The sequence below is a fragment of the Staurois parvus genome, unplaced genomic scaffold (genome assembly GCF_062004578.1).
Source record: "Staurois parvus isolate SC_StPar_1 unplaced genomic scaffold, SC_StPar_1.0 ptg000086l, whole genome shotgun sequence".
Lineage (NCBI taxonomy): Eukaryota > Metazoa > Chordata > Amphibia > Anura > Ranidae > Staurois > Staurois parvus.
Window position 1 is genome coordinate 4,920,267 of NW_028317882.1, and position 19,789 is coordinate 4,940,055.

Sequence of the window (19,789 nt, forward strand, 5' to 3'; positions counted from 1 at the left end):
GGGGATCCTTTCATTTCCTTTAACAGGATATTGAAATTTGCATGTAACAGAGCTAGTGTCCTTATTTCTATTTACAAGCATTTAAAGCTAAACTCTAGGCACATATATTTATTCATAATAGTGTAACTATATCTCACTTTCTGCAATCTTTCATAATGCAACCCATGCAAAAATGTGCCCCTGCCTGCCAATCTCCATTCCATCCCACTTCCACCTGATTGGCTTCAACAGAGCAAGGAAATTGAGCCCCAGGGGGTGCTGCTACAACTATGCTGCCTTTACTGCACAGGATCTTGAGTAGTTGCAGGGGAGCTCTGTTGAGTCATAAACTGCTGCAACACAGAGGTCTGTTACTCCGCAGAAGCCTGAGAAGTGATAGAAGAGCTCTCTGCTACTGTGTACCCAACCTAAACATCTGGCACTCCGTTCCCACTCTCCAATTCTTATTCATTAAAGCTGACCAATGGAGTGGTGGCGAAACCAGCAAAGCAAAGGGTAATTGCTACAGCTCTGCAGATTGTTACTTTTCAGCAGCTTGAGCAGTCATAGGGCAGCTCTTCGCTCCAGTCAAAACCTACATGTTCATGGGAGTTGTAAGATTGGGAGCTTATCTACATGAACCAGTAGTTGCATAAAGCATTTTGTGTACTTATAGGCAGGTACACAGCTTTAACCACATGTGCCATCCCTAATTTTTACTGCAGAGGCAAGAAGATTGTGGCTGGGCCCTCTGAACATTCCCTGGACCCTGGATTTGCCTTGTGTATGACCGGACTGTATTAGGGAATTAAATTAAACAAACATTCCCAGACCACATCATATGTTTCTCCAAGACTGGTTTACATACTGTAAACCTACAGGGAAACGAGAACAGACATAAACAGCAGGGAAACTCAAATATTAAAATGTATCTAAAGTGAAAACATTTTAGTTGTGGATAGAGCAGAGAATGGGTTAAACCCTTGTTATGTTTTTGCTTTTGTCTGTGTCCCTACAAGGAGATCTATCCTATTTCTCTTGTTGACCATTGCCACCAGTTATAGCCATCAGCAGCTGGGTTTTGCAGAAATTTCCTAATGGAAATACCAGTTCTAATAGAAGGTATCCAGAAGGAGTTTTCCTCTCACTGCCTGTGGTGCCTCCAGGACACAGCAAAAAAAAAAAAAAAAAATCTCCACTCTATCCAAAAAAGTTTTAGCTTTATAAAAATAGAGGGGTTGCATTACATACATACACTTTCAAAACCTCATTTATGTTTTCTGTATATTAACATTCCACAATTTTTATACCGTCACATGCACAGTAACTGCTTATACAGCTTACCCGTATCATTAAAATAATTTTTTATTGCGGACAATACGTTGGTCCCAGGCCGAAGGTCAGGCAAATCTTCAGGTCTGTATGAAAATATCAACGTCAGTTATAAGCATTAACACTATCCATGAGGGAATACGACACTTAGGGATACTACAGCTGTTGCTGGATGCAGACCAGTAGCTGACAAGCTATCATGTGCCCTTTCAGCTGAAGAGCCCACTAGAGCATGATCAGTTATTTAAAGGTTTAGGAAGCATCATGCACAGCCAGAACATCACATGCCACGTAATTTTTATTTACTGCAATTTTTATTTACTGCATTGTACACAAATTGTGTGTGACACCTCCAGTGTCTCTGCCTTGCTGCTGGGCCTTCTTTTCTATCCTAGTATACAGCAATCGTCGGCTTTGATTGATTAATGTCAGGACTGCTGTGTACTCACAGGTGTCAGCAGCTGCAGCTGTCAAAAAAGCAGTCTGAGCCCCAGTTCACACTGTGGACCCACATGCAATTCGCACACGAATCGCACCGCATCCCTGTGTCGTGCAATTTGAGCCCATTCATTTTATATGGCTCAAATCGCACCGAATCCACACAAAAAAGGTACAGGCACATTTTTTTCTTTTGCTGCTGCGCTGGAATCAGATCACATGGGTGTTTATACCTATGTGATTCAATTCAGGCAAATGCACTGGGTGGGTGTTAACTTAAGATTACCCACAGCAGATTGCATGAACACAGTGCAATAGTTATGCAGCGAGGAAAACGCACATGAATTGGTGCGTTTCCCATACCGCATCACTGTGAATACAGGCTGAATTAGCATTTACAAAAACACTGCTCCAGATGCAAATATAGAAAGATATAAAGTAACAATGTTAATTTTGTATAATTTTTGTTCATCTGCAGTTCAAAGGGATGAACTTTAATCTGCAGATTATGTCACTTAAAATAACCTGACAAGTGTAAGAAAAAAAATTTTTTTTTAATAAAATGTTCCCGTTTCACCCCTTACTTTACTCTAATCAGCCCCTAATTAACTCCTTAGACCTCTTTCACATGGCCAGTTTGTTGCGGGTTCCAGGTTCCTGTGGCAAGAATCTGCGGATTCTTGCTACAGGAATGATCGGGTTATGCATTCAACATCGATCACTAAGCCCATTTAAAACAACCTGGCAGGCTACAGCGGCCCCTGCTGATTGCATGTGGCCGCACACAGAGAAATTCGCTTCGGTTCTGGGACAGATGACCAAACCTGGTCAGTTGCATCCAGGCTTAGACATCTGCCCCAAAACTGCAGCTAATCGCTCTGCGTGTGGCTACATGCGATCAGCAGCAGTCGCTGTCAGCCTACCAATTAGTTTTAATGGGCTGAGCAGCCGATGCTGATCGCATAGACCAGTCACTCCTTCAGCAAAAATCCAAACTCTTGACGCAGTAACAAACAGACTCTTGAGGCCTTAACAAACAGACTGTGTGAAAGGGGCCTTATTCTCCTCCTCTATTTATTATCTTAATGTTGATATTTTGTATTTGTAATGGTTACCAGAATCATAATTTTACAGTAATTTTAAACAGAACAAATTACAGAATAATTAAGATAATTGTGCAGCGCTAAAAGTACCAAGAATAAATATATCCTGAATGAATCAAAAGGCGTCCAATGAATAATCCAAATATGTGCGTTAAATGAATAGTTCTGATAATGCAATATATAGAAAAAAGTGAAAGTTCAAAAGTATGTAATCACAGTTCAAATAAACATCAACGCTTTCACTGATAATAACCAAGGTGACACTGTTATTCCCAGCTGTGCATGATACAGTGCTCTGGTGAAGTGCGAGGTACAGATAAAATGCACACTAACCAGATGCGCATTTATAAAAGCGCAGTGTATACATTAAATTATGGTCTGCCAGGAATCCCTTCTAGGGTGGTACCGGATGCAGCCTAAGTTAGGTGACCTTCATCTGGATTATGGGATGGTAGTCAGTCGGAGATCCCCTTTAAGGATAGGTTGTGACACAGTGGATAAACCTCTTCCAGGCACTGGGATGAGTTTCAGGGGGATTAAGTGCTCGGTACAGAGCAAAAAGTGAATATGCCCATAGTGTAGTAATTAGGTATGACTTTAATGGTATTCAAGGTTAAAAGGCCATATATTCATATACATAGGCTAGAGTAGATAATACATGCAGGATAAAGCTGCTGAGTAAACTGACGTGACGTAACAGCGTGCAGGCTCCTCCTTAACGTGTATGTGTTTTATATATATATATAAAAATAACACACACGTTACCTTGCTATCTTAAGTAAAGACAAAGATATCACTGCATAAACAGGTCCATAGCAGAAATGTAAAAATTGCTCTGGCCCATAGTGTGTGAACAAGTGTGAGAGATGAAGTGGTTAAACACAGATGAGTACACAGTTTCCAGCTTAGTGTTTAGGAAAGAAGGGGGCATGTAAGACATTTGAATATCTCTGGCTTTCTAGACCCTCTTTCTGCAAAGCACACAGACCACAAATTAGCTCCAGTAGGTTACAAAACATTGTGAAGCTTAGAAAACGTTTGCTCCGTTTAAATTTTATAACTGTAGACCATGAGTGGCACCCCCAAAACCTGGCCAAAAAAAACCTCCCATTTTAAGCATTCAACCCCGCTGTACCTAGAAGCTAGGAGGCACCAGTCTTGCTGCTACAGGGGGAGGGAGAGTGCATTGAGCATGTACAGGTTTTAAACCTGGGCGAGAGCTTGCTCCAGTAAAGCTAAAGGCAAGAGCACAACATATGGTGCGTCTTCACTTCAAGGCAGGATGATGCTGATCACGTACTGTGGGAGTTATTTGCCCAGGCTTTAAGGGTGCCACTTATGGCCTACAATTTATGGCATTTAAACGGCAACATGTTTCTAAGCCACACAATGCTGTTTATTTTACTGGGGCCCCTTGACTGCATAGTCAATTTTATTCAAAAGGTGAACTTGGCTTTAAGATATGCTTACCATGGAAACACACTTACCTATTACGATAAAATCTTAATCTATATTGGGTTTTAAGCTGGTTCTGTATAAAGAAATATGAGTTAGTTTTCAAGTTCTCAAACTGTTTGAAGCAATTCACAAAATGATTTTTATTGCACCAATGTCTAGATAGCAGCTGTGAAAACTCAGACTGGAAATCAGACTTTTTAAGGCATTGTTAAAGTGATGCTAAACCCATGATAGTAAAATAATGGATCGGCACTCCTGGAGCACAGATAAAACTATAAATGCATTTTTAATTTGAATGAAACCACCATCTACCTTTTTTTAATATCAGAACACAGCGATCACGTGACATGAAGAGGTGCCCTATATGTTCTTGTAGGAGGAGGCTTCACTCTCCTCTGAAGTCTCCTGTGAGGTTCGCTGACCCCTAATGCTAGTGCTAGTGCATTTTTCCGGCCGCCATACGGCTATTGGCCGGGCGTCAAATGGTTAAACTAGAAAAGCTACAATTTCTTGGGAAATTGTGTATAGTGTTCTTGCATCCACCAGTAATCTACAACTGGAGTGGGCGGAGTAACTGGGTGGATTGGCTTGTCACTCTGCTGCCTGCTCACACACCTGGGTTCCTATGGCAACTCACTCTACAGCAAGGGCAGAGAAGAGCGGTTAAAATCTAACTGCTCCAACTTGCTCACTTGGCAGTTGCCATTTTCAAACGGTTGTAGTTTAAAAACGGTAAATCCTACAGCGAAGAGCTCTATATTGTGAGAATCACAAGACCCAGACCTACATTTTGATGCATAGTATTTCTCTGAAATACAGTCAGGTCCATAAATATTGGGACATCAACACAATTCTAACACTTTTGGCTCTATACAGCACCACAATGGATTTGAAATGAAATGAACAAGATGTGCTTTAACTGCAGACTTTCAGCTTTAATTTGAGGGTATTTACATCCAAATCAGGTGAATGGTGTAGGAATTACAACAGTTTGCATATGTGCCTCCCCCTTGTTAAGGGACCAAAAGTAATGGGACAATTGGCTTCTCAGCTGTTCCATGGCCAGGTGTGTGTTACTCCCTCATTATCCCAATTACAATGAGCAGATAAAAGGTCCAGAGTTAATTTCAAGTGTGCTATTTGCATTTGGAATCTGTTGCTGTCAACTCTCAAGATGAGATCCAAAGAGCTGTCACTATCAGTGAAGCAAGCCATCATTAGGCTGAAAAAAAACAAAACAAACCCATCAGAGAGATAGCAAAAACATTAGGCGTGGCCAAAACAACTGTTTGGAACATTCTTAAAAAGAAGGAACGCACTGGTGAGTTCAGCAACACCAAAGGACCCGGAAGACCACGGAATACAACTGTGGTGGATGACCAAAGAATTCTTTCCCTGATGAAGAAAACACCCTTCACAACAGTTGGCCAGATCAAGAACACTCTTCAGGAGGTAGGTGTATGTGTGTCAAAGTCAACCATCAAGAGAAGACTTCACCAGAGTGAATACAGAAGGTTCACCACAAGATGTAAACCATTGGTGAGCCTCAAAAACAGGAAGGCCAGATTAGAGTTTGCCAAACGACATCTAAAAAAGCCTTCACAGTTCTGGAACAACATCCTATGGACAGATGAGACCAAGGTCAACTTGTACCAAAGTGATGGGAAGAGAAGAGTATGGAGAAGGAAAGGATTTGCTCATGATTTTAAGCATACCACCTCATCAGTGAAGCATGGTGGTGGTAGTGTCATGGTGTGGGCATGTATGGCAGCCAATGGAACTGGTTCTCTTGTATTTATTGATGATGTGACTGCTGACAAAAGTAGCAGGATGAATTCTGAAGTGTTTCGGGCAATATTATCTGCTCATATTCAGCCAAATGCTTCAGAACTCATTGGACGCTGCTTCACAGTGCAGATGGACAATGACCCAAAGCATACTGCAAAAGCAACCAAAGAGTTTTTTAAGGGAAAGAAGTGGAATGTTATGCAATGGCCAAGTCAATCACCTGACCTAAATCCGATTGAGCATGCATTTCACTTGATGAAGACAAAACTGAAGGGAAAATGCCCCAAGAACAAGCAGGAACTGAAGACAGTTGCAGTGGAGGCCTGGCAGAGCATCACCAGGGACGAAACCCAGCGTCTGGTGATGTCTATGCGTTCCAGACTTTAGGCTGTAATTGACTGCAAAGGATTTGCAACCAAGTATTAAAAAGTGAAAGTTTGATTTATGATTATTATTCTGTCCCATTACTTTTGGTCCCTTAACAAGTGGGAGGCACATATGCAAACTGTTGTAATTCCTACACCATTCACCTGATTTGGATGTAACGACCCTCAAATTAAAGCTGACAGTCTGCAGTTAAAGCACATCTTGTTCGTTTCATTTTGCATCCATTGTGGTGGTGTATAGAGCCAAAAATGTTAGAATTGTGTCGATGTCCCAATATTTATGGACCTGACTGTATTAAAAATGAAGGCACAGTCGCAGTTTAGAAATTGCCCTTCAAATTTGAGGTGACTAGAGTGGAGTTTCAATGAATGTCAATGGGCAGCGTGAGTTGCAAACAAATGGTCATATTGTGAAAACTATCAGGACTATGGCTTAGCCGTGGATTTTTAGTGGCAGCAGGGATAGCTGAACGTTTTAATATAGGATTTGTGTAGGTGGGCTTGAAAATGAGGAAGTGATGGTAGTTTAGAAATCATGTCCTGATTTTTCAGCTCACACTCTAGCTTTTGTCAGCTCACACTCTAGTTTTGAACATTCCGCCATTCATTCCTATGGGACCAATTTCACCACAAAAACGCCGATATTTTGTAAACCATTCAGCGAAACGTTCCACAAAGTAATAGCACATCAATCGGGAACAATCCGCACGTTTCGGTATATTACGGTCTATGTAGTGTAAAAACTGTGGGAGAAGTTAGGGTGGTAAATTTGGCTATAATAATAAGAATATATGTGAGATAACAGTAAGTGGTCTTGCCATGCAAGAACACTTAATAAAAAGAAGGGGGGGGGGGGCTGGTAGAAAATTCCAAAGTCACGGTAGTGGCCTCTCGGCTAATTACAAAGGTTAAGCAGAGAAAACACACTTACACACCACAGGCTAAGCACCACGGCCTACAGTTTGAGATTGGCGAGTAAAACACAGGCCATGGGGTAACTGCAGTGTTCAGCAAAGAGCCATGTCAAGCAGTAAGCAGTATGCCTAACAGGGTCCTTCAACCACCTGCTGCCCAGGGACGCCCCTACATCCTTGAGTTGCATTAGTTATACCAGGATGATGCCTACAGCTACAAGCATCATCCTAGTATCTTTTTTGTACAAGCAATTCTAGTGGGTAATTAGCTGGATAGATCATTTTTACAGTCACCCGGAAGGGGCCTCACCCCCTCCCACCACTGCTTGAAGATCTATAATGGTTTCTATGGTTTAAGAAACCAGAAGCGACAAGTATTTTGTCACTTATTGCCTCGGCTCTGTGTTTACTGGCCGGATGCCAGCCAGTAAAGCATCCGATCAGACTGATGCAGTCTGGAGAGGTCTGGGATCTAATAGACCTGTCACTGTCTAATTTTGTCACAAGGGATGTTTACATTCCTTGTGACAGCATAAAAGTGTTTCAACAAATTAAAGAAACAGTGTCAAAATGAAAAAAAAAAAGTTTAAAGCGCCCCTATCCTCCCATGTTTGCATGCAAAGGCAAATGTACATCATACACACATATGTTAATGGTGTTTGCACAACACATGAGATATCGCCACAAGAGCAATAATTTTAGCACCAGACCCCTTGTATAACTCTAAACTAGTAACCTGTAAAAAGTGTTGCCTATGAAGATTTTTAGGGTACTATAGTTTGACGTCTTTCCACAAGCGTATGCAATTTTAAAGCATAACATGTTGGGTATCTATTTACTCGGAGTAACAACATCCTTTATATTTTACCAAACAATAGGGTATTATATTGTGTTTTTGCACATTAAAACTCATACATTTTTTTTTATTGCGTTTGAAAATACCTCTGTGCAAATATTGTGTGACATAAAAAATATGCAATTACCATTATTTTATTCTCTAAAGCTTCTGCTTAAAAAAAGTATATAACGAATATGGGTTCCAAGTAGTTTTCTAGCATAGAACAGAAAAGCCAGATTAGACTTTGCCAAAAAACATCTAAAAAAAGCCAGACCAGTTCTGGAAAAGCATTCTTTAGCCGATGACACTAAGATTAATCTATACCAGAATGATTGGAAGAAAAAAGTGTGGAGAAAGCTTGGAACAGCTCATCATCCAAAGCACACAACGTCACCTGTAAAACATGGTGGAGGCAGTGTGAATGCATGGCTTTCAGTGGCACTGGGTCATTGGTGTTTATTGATGATGTGACAGAAGCAGCCGGATGAATTCTGCAGTGTTTAGAGATATACTGTCAGCCCAGATTCAGCAAAGTTGATTGAACAGCGCTTCACAGTACACATGGACAATGATCCAAAACACACTGCAAAAGCAACCCAGGAGCTTTTGAAGGAAAAGAAGAGGAATATTCTGCAATGGCTGAGCCAATCACCTGATCTAAACCCAACTGAGCATGTACTTCACTTGCCGAAGGCAAAACTAAAGGCAGGAAGACCCACAAACAAAGATCAACTGAAGGCAGCTGCAGTTAGAGCCTGGCAAAGCATCAGAAAGCAGAAATAGGAAACCCAGTCTTTGGTAATGTCCATGGGTTGCAGACTTCAGGCAATCATTGCCAGTAAAGGATTCTCAACAAAATATTAACAATGAACATTTTATTTATGATTATATTAATTTGTCCAATTACATTTGAGCCCCTGAAAATGAAGGGACTGTGTATGAAAATGGTTGCAGTTCCTAAAATTTGTACTTGATATTTATGTTCAACCCCTTGAATTAAAGCTAGAAGTCTGCACTTCAAATTCATTTGGATTGTTTTGTTTTAATTTATTCTGGTGGCATACAGAGCCAAAAGTATGAAAATTGCTCCTGTGTCCAAATATACATGGACCTGTGTGTGTGTGTACACACACCTCAAAAAATTTAAAGGAACACTTTGAAAACACATCAGATCTCAATGGGGAAAATTATCATGCTGGATATCTATACTGGTATGGACTGGGTAATGTGTTAGGAACATAAGGATGTCCCAACGTTTGAGGACTGAATTCAAAAGACACCCCAAAAATCAAAGTGAGAAAATGATGCAGCAGGCTAGTCCATTTTGCTGAAATTTCATTGCAGCAACTCAAAATGGTACTCAGTAGTTTGTATGGCCCCCACGTGCTTGTATGCATGCCTGACAACGTTGGCGCATGCTCCTAATGAGACAACGGATGGTGTCCTGGGGAATTTCCTCCCAGATCTGGACCAGGGTATCACTGAGCTCCTGAACAGTCCGAGCTGCAACCTGGCAGCATCGGATGAATCGAGCCATGATATCCCAGAAGTGTTCTATTGGATTTAAGTCAGACAAGCGTAGGGGCCATTCAATGGTACCAATTCCTTCATCCTCCAGGAAATGCCTGCATACTCTCACCACATGAGGTTGGGCATTGTCGTGAACCAGGAGGAACCAAGGAGCCACTGTACCAGCATAGTGTCTGACAATGGGTCCAAGGACTTCATCACGATACCTAATGGCAATCAGGGTGTCATTGTCTAGCCTGTAGAGGTCTGTGCGTCCCTCCATGGATATGCCTCCCCAGACCATCCCTGACCCACCCCAAAAACAGTCATGCTGAACAATGTTACAGACAGCATAAACTTCTCCAGACCCTTTCACGTCTGTCACGTGCTCAGGGTGAACCAGCTCTCATCTATGAAAAGCACAGGGCGCCAGTGACAGACCTGCCAATTGTGGGGTTCAATGGCAAATGTTTAATCGAGCTCTATGGTGCCAGGCAGTGAGCACAAGGCCCATTAGAGGACGTTGGGCCCTCAGGTCACGCTCATGAAGTCTGTTTCTGAATGTTTGGTCAGACATTCACACCAATGGCCTGCTGGAGGCCATTTTGTAGGGTTCTGGCAGTGCTCATCCTGTTTCTCCTTGCACAAAAGGAGAAGATACCGGTCCTGCTGATAGGTTAAGGACCTTCTTCAGCCCTGTCCAGCGCTCCTAGAGTAACTGCCTGTCTCCCGGAATCTCCTCCATGATCTTAAGACTGTACTGGGAAACATATTGATGTGCCATCCAGAAGAAGTTAGACTGCCTGTGCCACCTCTGTAGGGTATCTCCTCATGCTACCAGTAGTGACACGGACGCTAGCCAAATGCAAAACTAGTGAACAACAGTCAGAAAAGATAAGTAGGGAAAAAATGTCAGTGGCCTCCACCTTTAAAACCATTCCTGATTTGGGGACCATCTCATTGTTGCCCATCTAGGGAACCTGTTGTTAATTTCATCAACACCAAGCAGCTGAAACTGATTAACAACCCGCTCTGCTACTTTACTTTCCTTTCAGAATCAACATTTTCTATGGGACACTACACTACAAACTACCACAAATGTGGGCCATTGATTGCAAACAAGATTTGTTAATTTGCCATGCAAAAAAGTATGTTTCTTAACAAATTCATTCAAAACGAATACACTCCAATGAAAGTCTTAGGAGCAAAGCTAAAATTTACACAAAAAAAACCTAATTAACAAGAATTCAACTACAGGTGAGTCTAATTATTCATTTAACAGATGTTCAGCAGACAGTTGATTATAAAAGGGCATTACTTAACCACTTCCAGACCGGACACTTTTACCCCCTTCCTGACCAGGGCAATTTTCAGCTTTTAGCGCTATCACACTTTGAATGACAATTGCGCGGTCATGCAACACTGTACCCAAATGAATTTTTTACCATTTTTTTGAGATAGATAAAGCTTTATTTTGGTGGTATTTATTCACCACTGGGATTTGTATTTTTTTTGCTATGTAAATGAAATGTCCAAAAAATTTGAAAAAAAGTGTTTTTTTTATAAAATTTTGCAAATAAATAATATTTCATCATAAATCTTAGCCAAAATTTATTCCGTTATCTTTTTAGTAAAAAAAAAAAAAAATCCAAATTAGTTTATAAGCAAAAATTATAATTTTTAAACATTTTTTTTTACATTTTTATTTTATTTTTTATTTTTTTATTTTTTTTTTTTTTACATACTGTCACCCTAGCAGTACAGTTTTTTTACACTGATTGCTTTTACACCCATATAGGATATAAAAGCAATCATTCCTCTTTCTCTCTGTGTGCATTCTTGCACTCATTGAAAAGAACTGAGTGAACTATGATTGGTCATAGCTTGTCACATGGTACAAGGCTTTTGTGAATAGCCTTGTACCATGTGACCTCTGTGATCATTCACAGATTTCACACATAGTAAGCAATGATGTCAGAAGTGACATCTTGCTTACTACTTTGCATGTGATCACTGATTGGCCAATCAGTGATCACATGACCGGGACCTCGTACAGAGGTCCCGTCCGACGATCGGTGTTTCACTGTGTCCGGAGGACACAGCGGGCACCGGATCGCGGTGCTGCGCGCTCCCAGGGAGCGCGCACAAGCAGGGTGCGGGGAGGCCGTTTATAGACGGCCACCTGACCCTGCAGTGCCACCGTCCGGCCGTTTATATACAACGGCCGGTCGGGAAGTGGTTAAAGAAAACCCCTTCCCATTTTATGCTGTCAGCAATGGCACCACATGGAAGAGAAATGTCACAAGGCCTGAGAAAGAAAATAATTTTTTTACACAAGAAAGGTGAAGGCTACAAGAAGTTCAGCAAAACTTTACTTATCAGTCAGAATACTGTAGCAAAAGTGACAAATTTAACAAAGATGGAACTGCAACCATCTCACAGAGACGTCCAGACTGTCCACGTAGGTTAACACCTTGACAGGAGCATCTTGTGATGAGAAGGGTTGAAGAAAATCACCATGCAAGTTCACTGCAGTTAGCTAAAGAAGTAGAAAGGCAAACTGGGGTTATTGTTTCCTGTGACAAAATATGCCGTACACTGTAGAGGAATGGCATGCATGAGTGTCGTCCACAAAAGGAAGCCTCTCCTAAAGCCCATGCACAAAAACGCACGCCTAGAATTTCCCAGGGCCCATGCTAAAAAAGAGAAGACTATTGGGACTCTGTACGCTGGAGAGATGAGACCAAGATAAAATGTTTTTGGAACCAATGGCTTCAAAAATGTATGGTGTCACAAAGGTTAGGAGTACAAAGACAAATGCATTGTGTCTGCAGTGAAACATGGTGGTGGCAATGCCTTTCTGTGGGGCTGCATGAGTGCTGCTGATGTTGGGAAGCTGCATTTCACTGATGGTATTATAAACTCACAGATATACTGCTCTATACTGAAATAAAATGTTACCATCACTCCGTGCCCTTGGTGACCATGCACTTTTCCAACATGACAATGATCCAAAACAAATCTAAGGCCACTGTTGCAATTCTGAAGAACAGGGTGAAAGTGATTCAGTGGCCAAGTACAGTGGGGCAAAAAAGTATTGTCAGCCACCAATTGTGCATGTTCTCCCACTTAAAAAGATGAGAGACCTGTAATTGGCATCATAGGTAGACCTCAACTATGAGAGACAAAATGAGAAAACAAATCCAGACAATCACATTGGCTGATTTGGAAAGAATTTATTTGCAAATTATGGTGGAAAATAAGTACTTGGTCATCTACAAACAAGCAAGATTTCTGGCTCTCACCGACCTGTACCTTCTTCTTTAAGAGGCTCCTCTGTCCTGCACTCATTACCTGTATCAATGGCACCTGTTTGAACTTGTTATCAGTATAAAAAGACACCTGTCCACAACCTCAAACAGTCACACTCTAAACTCCACTATGGTGAAGACCAAAGAGCTGTCGAAGGACACCAGAAACAAAATTGTAGACCTGCACCAGGCTGGGAAGACTGAATCTGCAATAGGCAAGCAGCTTGGTGTGAACAAATCAACTGTGGGAGCAATAATTAGAAAATGGAAGACATAAAAGACCAATGATAATCTCCCTCGATCTGGGGCTCCACGCAAGATCTCACCGCGTGGGGTCAAAATGATCACAAGAACGGTGAACAAAAATCCCAGGACCACACGGGGGGACCTAGTGAACTGACCTGCAGAGAGCTGGGACCAACGTAACAAAGGCTACCATCAGTAACACACCACGCCGCCAGGGACTCAGATCCTGCAGTGCCAGACGTGTCCCCCTGCTTAAGCCAGTACATGTCCAGGCCCGTCTGAAGTTTGCTAGAGAGCATTTGCATGATCCAGAAGAGGATTGGGAGAATGTCATATGGTCAGATGAAACCAAAATAGAACCGTTTGGTAGAAACACAACTCGTCGTGTTTGGAGGAGAGAGAATGCCGAGTTGCATCCAAAGAACACCATACCTACCGTGAAGCATGGGGGTGGCAACATCATGCTTTGGGGCTTTCTCCGCAAAAAGGGACCAGGACGACTGATCCATGTACAGGACAGAATGAACGGGGCCATGTATCGTGAGATTTTGAGTGCAAACCTCCTTCCATCAACAAGGGCATTGAAGATGAAATGTGGCTGGGTCTTCCAACATGACAATGATCCCAAACATACCGCCTGGGCAATGAAGGAGTGGCTTCGTAAGAAGCATTTCAAGGTCCTGGAGTGGCCTAGCCAGTCTCCAGATCTCAACCCCATAGAAAACCTTTGGAGGGAGTTGAAAGCCCGTGTTGCCCAGCGACAACCCCAATACATCACTGCTCTAGAGGAGATCTGCATGGAGGAATGGGCCAACATACCAGCAACAGTGTGTGCCAACCTTGTGAAGACTTACAGGAAACGTTTGACCTCTGTCATTGCCAACAAAGGATATATAACAAAGTATTGAGATGAACTTTTGATATTGACCAAATACTTATTTTCCACCATAATTTGCAAATAAATTCTTTCCAAATCAGCCAATGTGATTGTCTGGATTTTTTTTCTCATTTTGTCTCTCATAGTTGAGGTCTACCTATGATGCCAATTACAGGCCTCTCTCATCTTTTTAAGTGGGAGAACTTGCACAATTGGTGGCTGACCAAATACTTTTTTGCCCCACTGTATGTCTCTTGATCTGAACCCAATTGAACACCTATGGAGAATTCTGAAGAGACAAGTTCAGCATCACTCTCCATCCAGCATCCAGGCTCTAAAAAAGGTCATTCTTGAAGAATGGAAAAAGATAGATGTTGCAATATGTCGCCAACTTGTTCATTCCATACGTAGAAGACTTGGTGCTGTCCTTACAAATCATGGAGGTCATACAAAATACTAGATGGAGTAGTTTTTGTTGTGGGGTGTATTCATTTTTGCATCAGCTAATTTGAGTAAAACTGAAGATTTTGTAATCAAGTTATATTTTTAAATTTACTTTCATGTAATGAGCAAATCAAATGTTCTAGAAAACTCAGTTTTGTCAAAATTTTGGAAATTGTTCTTGTGTTCATTGAAATAGATTAAAATCTTACTTTTGAAAAGGGGTGTACTCATTTATGCTGAGCACTATATATGGTTGCTACTAGAAAGAGCCTGGACACATACCCCGAGGGCAAATACACAGCTTCCCAGTGAGCACCTTTAGATGATACCAATGCTTGAGCACCACATACTATATCTCCCAACAGCTCAAATGCTACACAACAGCTCACAGGCACAGTAGAGATGCACAGACAGGACAGCAGGGCCAGCACTGGATAATTGTGCAGGCAAGGAAGGTCACCCTCACTTCCCCACATACCATAAACAGGACTGCAGCACGAGCAGGCAAATTCCAGGTGTGCTGACCTCACCCTAGAGTCCATACCTCAAATGGTACACTGGCATGGTACATCTGCCCATTGCTCCACACAGGGAGTGGCGGAAAAAGTCTGTCCAATTTGGCAGAGCGAATTCCCATAGCTAAAAAGGCTGTGCTGCTGCAAACACAGCACTAGCCCACTGTAGCCCCGCCCCTTGGGGGGCGCCTGGTCATCACGCAAGGACAAGCAGGATGCAAGTAGGCAGGATGGCGGGCCCCAATGCTGCTTTGCAGCCATCCATAGACCCATCCACTAGTGCAAGTGCTCTGGATCCTCAGGCAAAAAATAGGCAGTTTGCCTGGGCAATACCATCAAGAAAAATGGCACCAGTGTCTTGTTAGCTCCAGAAGGCTTCAAAGCGACGGCCTAGAGTTGTAGCCAGCCCGACCATGTGGAGCGTGCACCCGCAGGATGGTCCTGAAGGAAAATAAAACTGATTCCAGCATGTCACCTGAAGGATACCCTGCTCAGGAGAAATAGGAAGGCACAGCCCCCTCACATAGTGTGGATAAAACCTATTCCATGCAATCCCCACAGCCACCAGGCACACACCAGAGTGGTAAGGAGGAAGCTGACGCACAATCCAGCAGTGAACCCCTGGAACTAGCGAACCTCCTCCAGCTGAAATTCAGGGAGCCACCTGCACAGACAAGCCACCTGCTGGGGTGAGAAGAGGGGTGTTAGAGAGGCATGGATCCTGACCACCCAGGGCTAGAAGGGAGAAGGAGACCCAGCAGGGCCAACCATCCTAGGAAGTACCCGCAGTCCGCCAGGGAGGGAGGGGGGCATCTACTTACCAGTCCAACCGAGGTAGCAGGTAAGGCTCCCGAGACAGATTCTCCTCTACAACGAAATGTGTGTGTGGGGGGGGGGGGCTGTGAGCCAGGGTAACACTGACACGGACTGTAGGTGCCCGGTCATATGTGTCCCCATGAGACATTTAAATTGCTGGCTGCCCTGGTCCAGGACGGAACTTAATTGCAGCCAACCCAATGCTGAGCTAAAGACCTGCGCGCGCTCGGTGGCAAGACTGGCGTGACCACTGGATCTAGATTATCCAACCCATCACACAGCCCGGCTGTTGACTAAAGACCACAGGAAAAAAAGCAAAGAAAAAAAGCTATGGAATCAAAGGTCCCAGCATGGAACTATGTCCTTACTCCTGAACACAAGGAAGAAAAACTGGATTGCCTATAGCAGAGAGGGGGTTTTACAGCAGAAGGCACTGCCCATAAGCAGTGCTCTGTTCTTTTTCTGCTAGTGTCTTACTCCTGTAGGTGACGCTATAACCTTATGGTCGAGATTAAGAAGAGCTGTGTCAATCAACGAACATAAGAGAAGTACTGAATTTTTTGCATGTAGGAGAGAAGTGTCAGAATTGACCTGGTAGACCAGTGATTAGAGTGGCTGTAAACCTCAGACAAGAAATATGAGCAAAGCATTTCCCTCTACAGTGTGTACCTGTCTCAAGCACTATGTGTCATTTCTGTCTGCTGCCTCATTCCTCATCCTCTAGATGTGATCTACATGAGTCACTTCTGACTAGTTTTCCTGACACCAAGAGAAGAAAGGTAACGGGGGGGGGGGGGATCTCCAGCACACAGTCTGATTAACAGCCTAGGCACTGTTCCTATGTGTTGCGTGTAACTTCAGCTCTCTGTTTCTAGAAGCTCAGACAAGCTGTATAAATCCTGGACTGTAGAAAAGAGAATACTGCAGATAAACAGGTACAACTTATGTAGGAGGTTTTTCTTCATCTCTGTGTATCACCTGAGAACAGTCACTTCACTGGGTATATGTAAGGGTTACAACCACTTTAAGAGGCAGTCACTATGGGCACCAAAAAAGGCAACTGCTCTCATATTCCTTCATAACCGAGATTTTATAAAATTGCATTCCATATAGATCATACAAAATCCTTCATTACTATGACCTATAGCCCAAATGCACCACACATAGGCATACAATACAAAATGTTATGATCATAAAGATGTACTCCAGACAAACAGCAAAATATACAGATGTAAGGATCTGTATTTCTGACCATCCAGTTCTGGAGTTTACACAGCTCGGCCACACATCACAGTCTAGCCTGGTAAAGCAGAAGACCTATTTTTTCTGCTGCAGTTAAAGTGTTTGCAAAGCAGGGTGGATAAAAACCGATGATTTAAAAAAAAAAAAAATTTGATTTTTTTTCATTTAAAATCGGATTTTTTTGATTTTTAGCAACCTTATTTTAATAAAATGTTTTTGAAATAAAAATCTATCTAAATATAGTTTTCTGTTTAAGATACATTAATAATTTAGTTTATTCAGCATGAAATGGATCTCTGCTCTGCTAGTGGAGATACCATGCACTGCATTGATGAATCCACACAATTTCACAGTAACCATGAGAAAACACATGAAATATAAAAATTTGAGTCGTTCTCCAGCTATGTGTGATTAATCTATTAACCTAAAATCGGTTCTGATATCGCTGTTTTACTAATCTAACAGCTTATTATTCTAAAAAGGAGACCTTCATTTGGTTTTCAAATATTAAAGATTCTATCAGCAAGAATTAGTCGGATTCCATACATTTAAAGAGCACCTTCAGATCCATCATGGCAGCGCCTGTTAGCAGGCATCCACTCACCTGCTGCCGCCACGTCCCTCACCTTGTTGTGTCACTGCCACATCACCAGCCATTCCATTAAAAAGAATGGGACTGTCAGTGAGTCAACAGCGGGTCAGAAGAGGAGCCACAGTGGGACAGACATGACAGGTGCTCTTTAAAAATTAGGATTTAAATCGAGCCTTTTCACTAGTGGTTTAAATCAGGATTTAAATCAAATCCACCCTAATGTAAAGCCTAACAATGAACTTCTCTTATTTGCTCCCTTTTGGTCTGTTAAATGTTTAAAAAAATGCTGACCCTGTCAGAAATTCAAGAGCTGTCCTGTATCCTCTGCAAAAGTCCTGGAGTATCTCTGAGTTTTTTTTTGTAGTTTATTTTTTTATATGACAGATACCCACTCCTACTTCCTGCACTTAGACATGCCTCCTGCCCATGGCCCCACCCGCAGCCTCCTGGGACAGGTCACATTTCCCAGGAGGCTGCAGTACCAGTCTGACAGCGCCACATGATCTTGTGCAAGTGCAGCCAGCTGTGATTCTTCAGGAAGTCATAGCTGGCTCCCATATCCAAAATGGCAGCACCAGGGACCCTCAGTGGTAAGAACTGGCTGAGGGAGGACAACATTGGACCCCAGATAAGTAAATTAATTTTACACCATTTGTAGCTGCTATTAAAAAAAAAACAGTACCTCTTTGATTAAATCTTACTGGTCTTTTCTATTCCACAACCTGCAGCTAAACAGGCAAAAGAGAGCAGCAGACTAGACGATGAGCTCATTTCGCTGTTCGGCAGGCCATACATTATGCAATTTTATTTCCTTCAACTGTAGGTCACAGTCAATGTTGATAGATGGAATCCCTCCTGAAGCACTATTTTGTTCTGACGGAAACACAGGCAGCCTTCCCAAGCAGCAGAATACAATGACCACTATGGGAGGTTTTAGCCGCCCACAGTGATTGGCCAAAAAAGAAAAAGAAAAACAGGCTGGTTGGAACAACCAATCTGCCCATACACAGATCGAAATTTGGCCAGCCCCTGCTGCACTGGCTGAATCTCGATCATTGGAGAAGAAAAGGAGAGGGGTGCCAAACTAAAGTGCAGTATTGAAAGGTTATTTTATTGAGCAAGTTAACTCACTAAATTACAGTGGAGAAAAGGCATGTATCTAAAAAACAGGGTGGATAAAAATCAATGATTTAAAAAAAAAAAAAAAAAAAAAAAAATCAGATTTTTTTAATTTAAAATCAGATATTTTTGATTTAAATCAGATATTTTTGATTTAAATCAGATATTTTTGATTTAAATCAGATATTTTTGATTTAAATCAGATATTTTTTAAATAAAATGCTTTTTGGAGGAAAATATATTACCATCCAAAGGTTATTCCATCATGAAATAAAGATTAGTTTTTTAAATTATGTAGAATAAGGCTGCATATGTTTAATGTTTTTGGTAAATAAATTCCATTAATCCATTCACAATGTCATGCTCTTCCAGAGGTTTTTGTAAGATTATTGGGCAGTTTCTCTGCCTACAAGATATTATCACAGATGCTTGGTTTACTTTTGCAGTTCTCAAAACTGAATTTGACTCAGCGGAGATCACATGCCTCTTCTTCACAGCAAAAATGTTAGAACATGAACAGAGTTCATGAAAAGACCTTCATCCTAACTTCTACAAACCTATGAATACAGAATCAACCCCTTCAGTGCTAAATTTCAAGAAGTTCAGTGAATAGAATAGAAACAATATTTTTCTGATTGTTTGCAGTGGAATAGATCTGCACAAGAAGAAAGTGAAACCAAGTGTGAGGAGGAAGGGGCTGACAGTCTAAGTTTCTTAAAATATATATATTTTGTTTAGCCAAATTAGTTACCAAACATGGATGTTTAAGCAAATAACATATGCTGGAATGTTATTGTTTCAGTTGATTAAATCTATTTAAACTGGTATTATTAAGGTAATGATTATTTTTCTTCCTCCTAAGTACAACAGAAAAGTTGTCCA

General features: G+C 41.8%; 1 protein-coding gene across 3 annotated transcripts in view; it reads right to left on the bottom strand.

The window, feature by feature from the left end:
- The window catches only part of CENPC (centromere protein C), a 149,156-nt gene that overhangs the window by 124,134 nt on the left and 5,233 nt on the right, over positions 1–19,789 (bottom strand). For all 3 annotated transcript variants that reach the window (XM_089669985.1, XM_089669986.1, XM_089669984.1), the window contains exons 2-3: positions 4,340–4,383; positions 1,324–1,397 (exon numbers count right to left, since the gene is read on the bottom strand). In XM_089669985.1, coding sequence (XP_089526111.1) covers positions 1,324–1,397; positions 4,340–4,383 — 118 coding nt within the window. The remainder of the gene's footprint in view (positions 1–1,323; positions 1,398–4,339; positions 4,384–19,789) is intronic.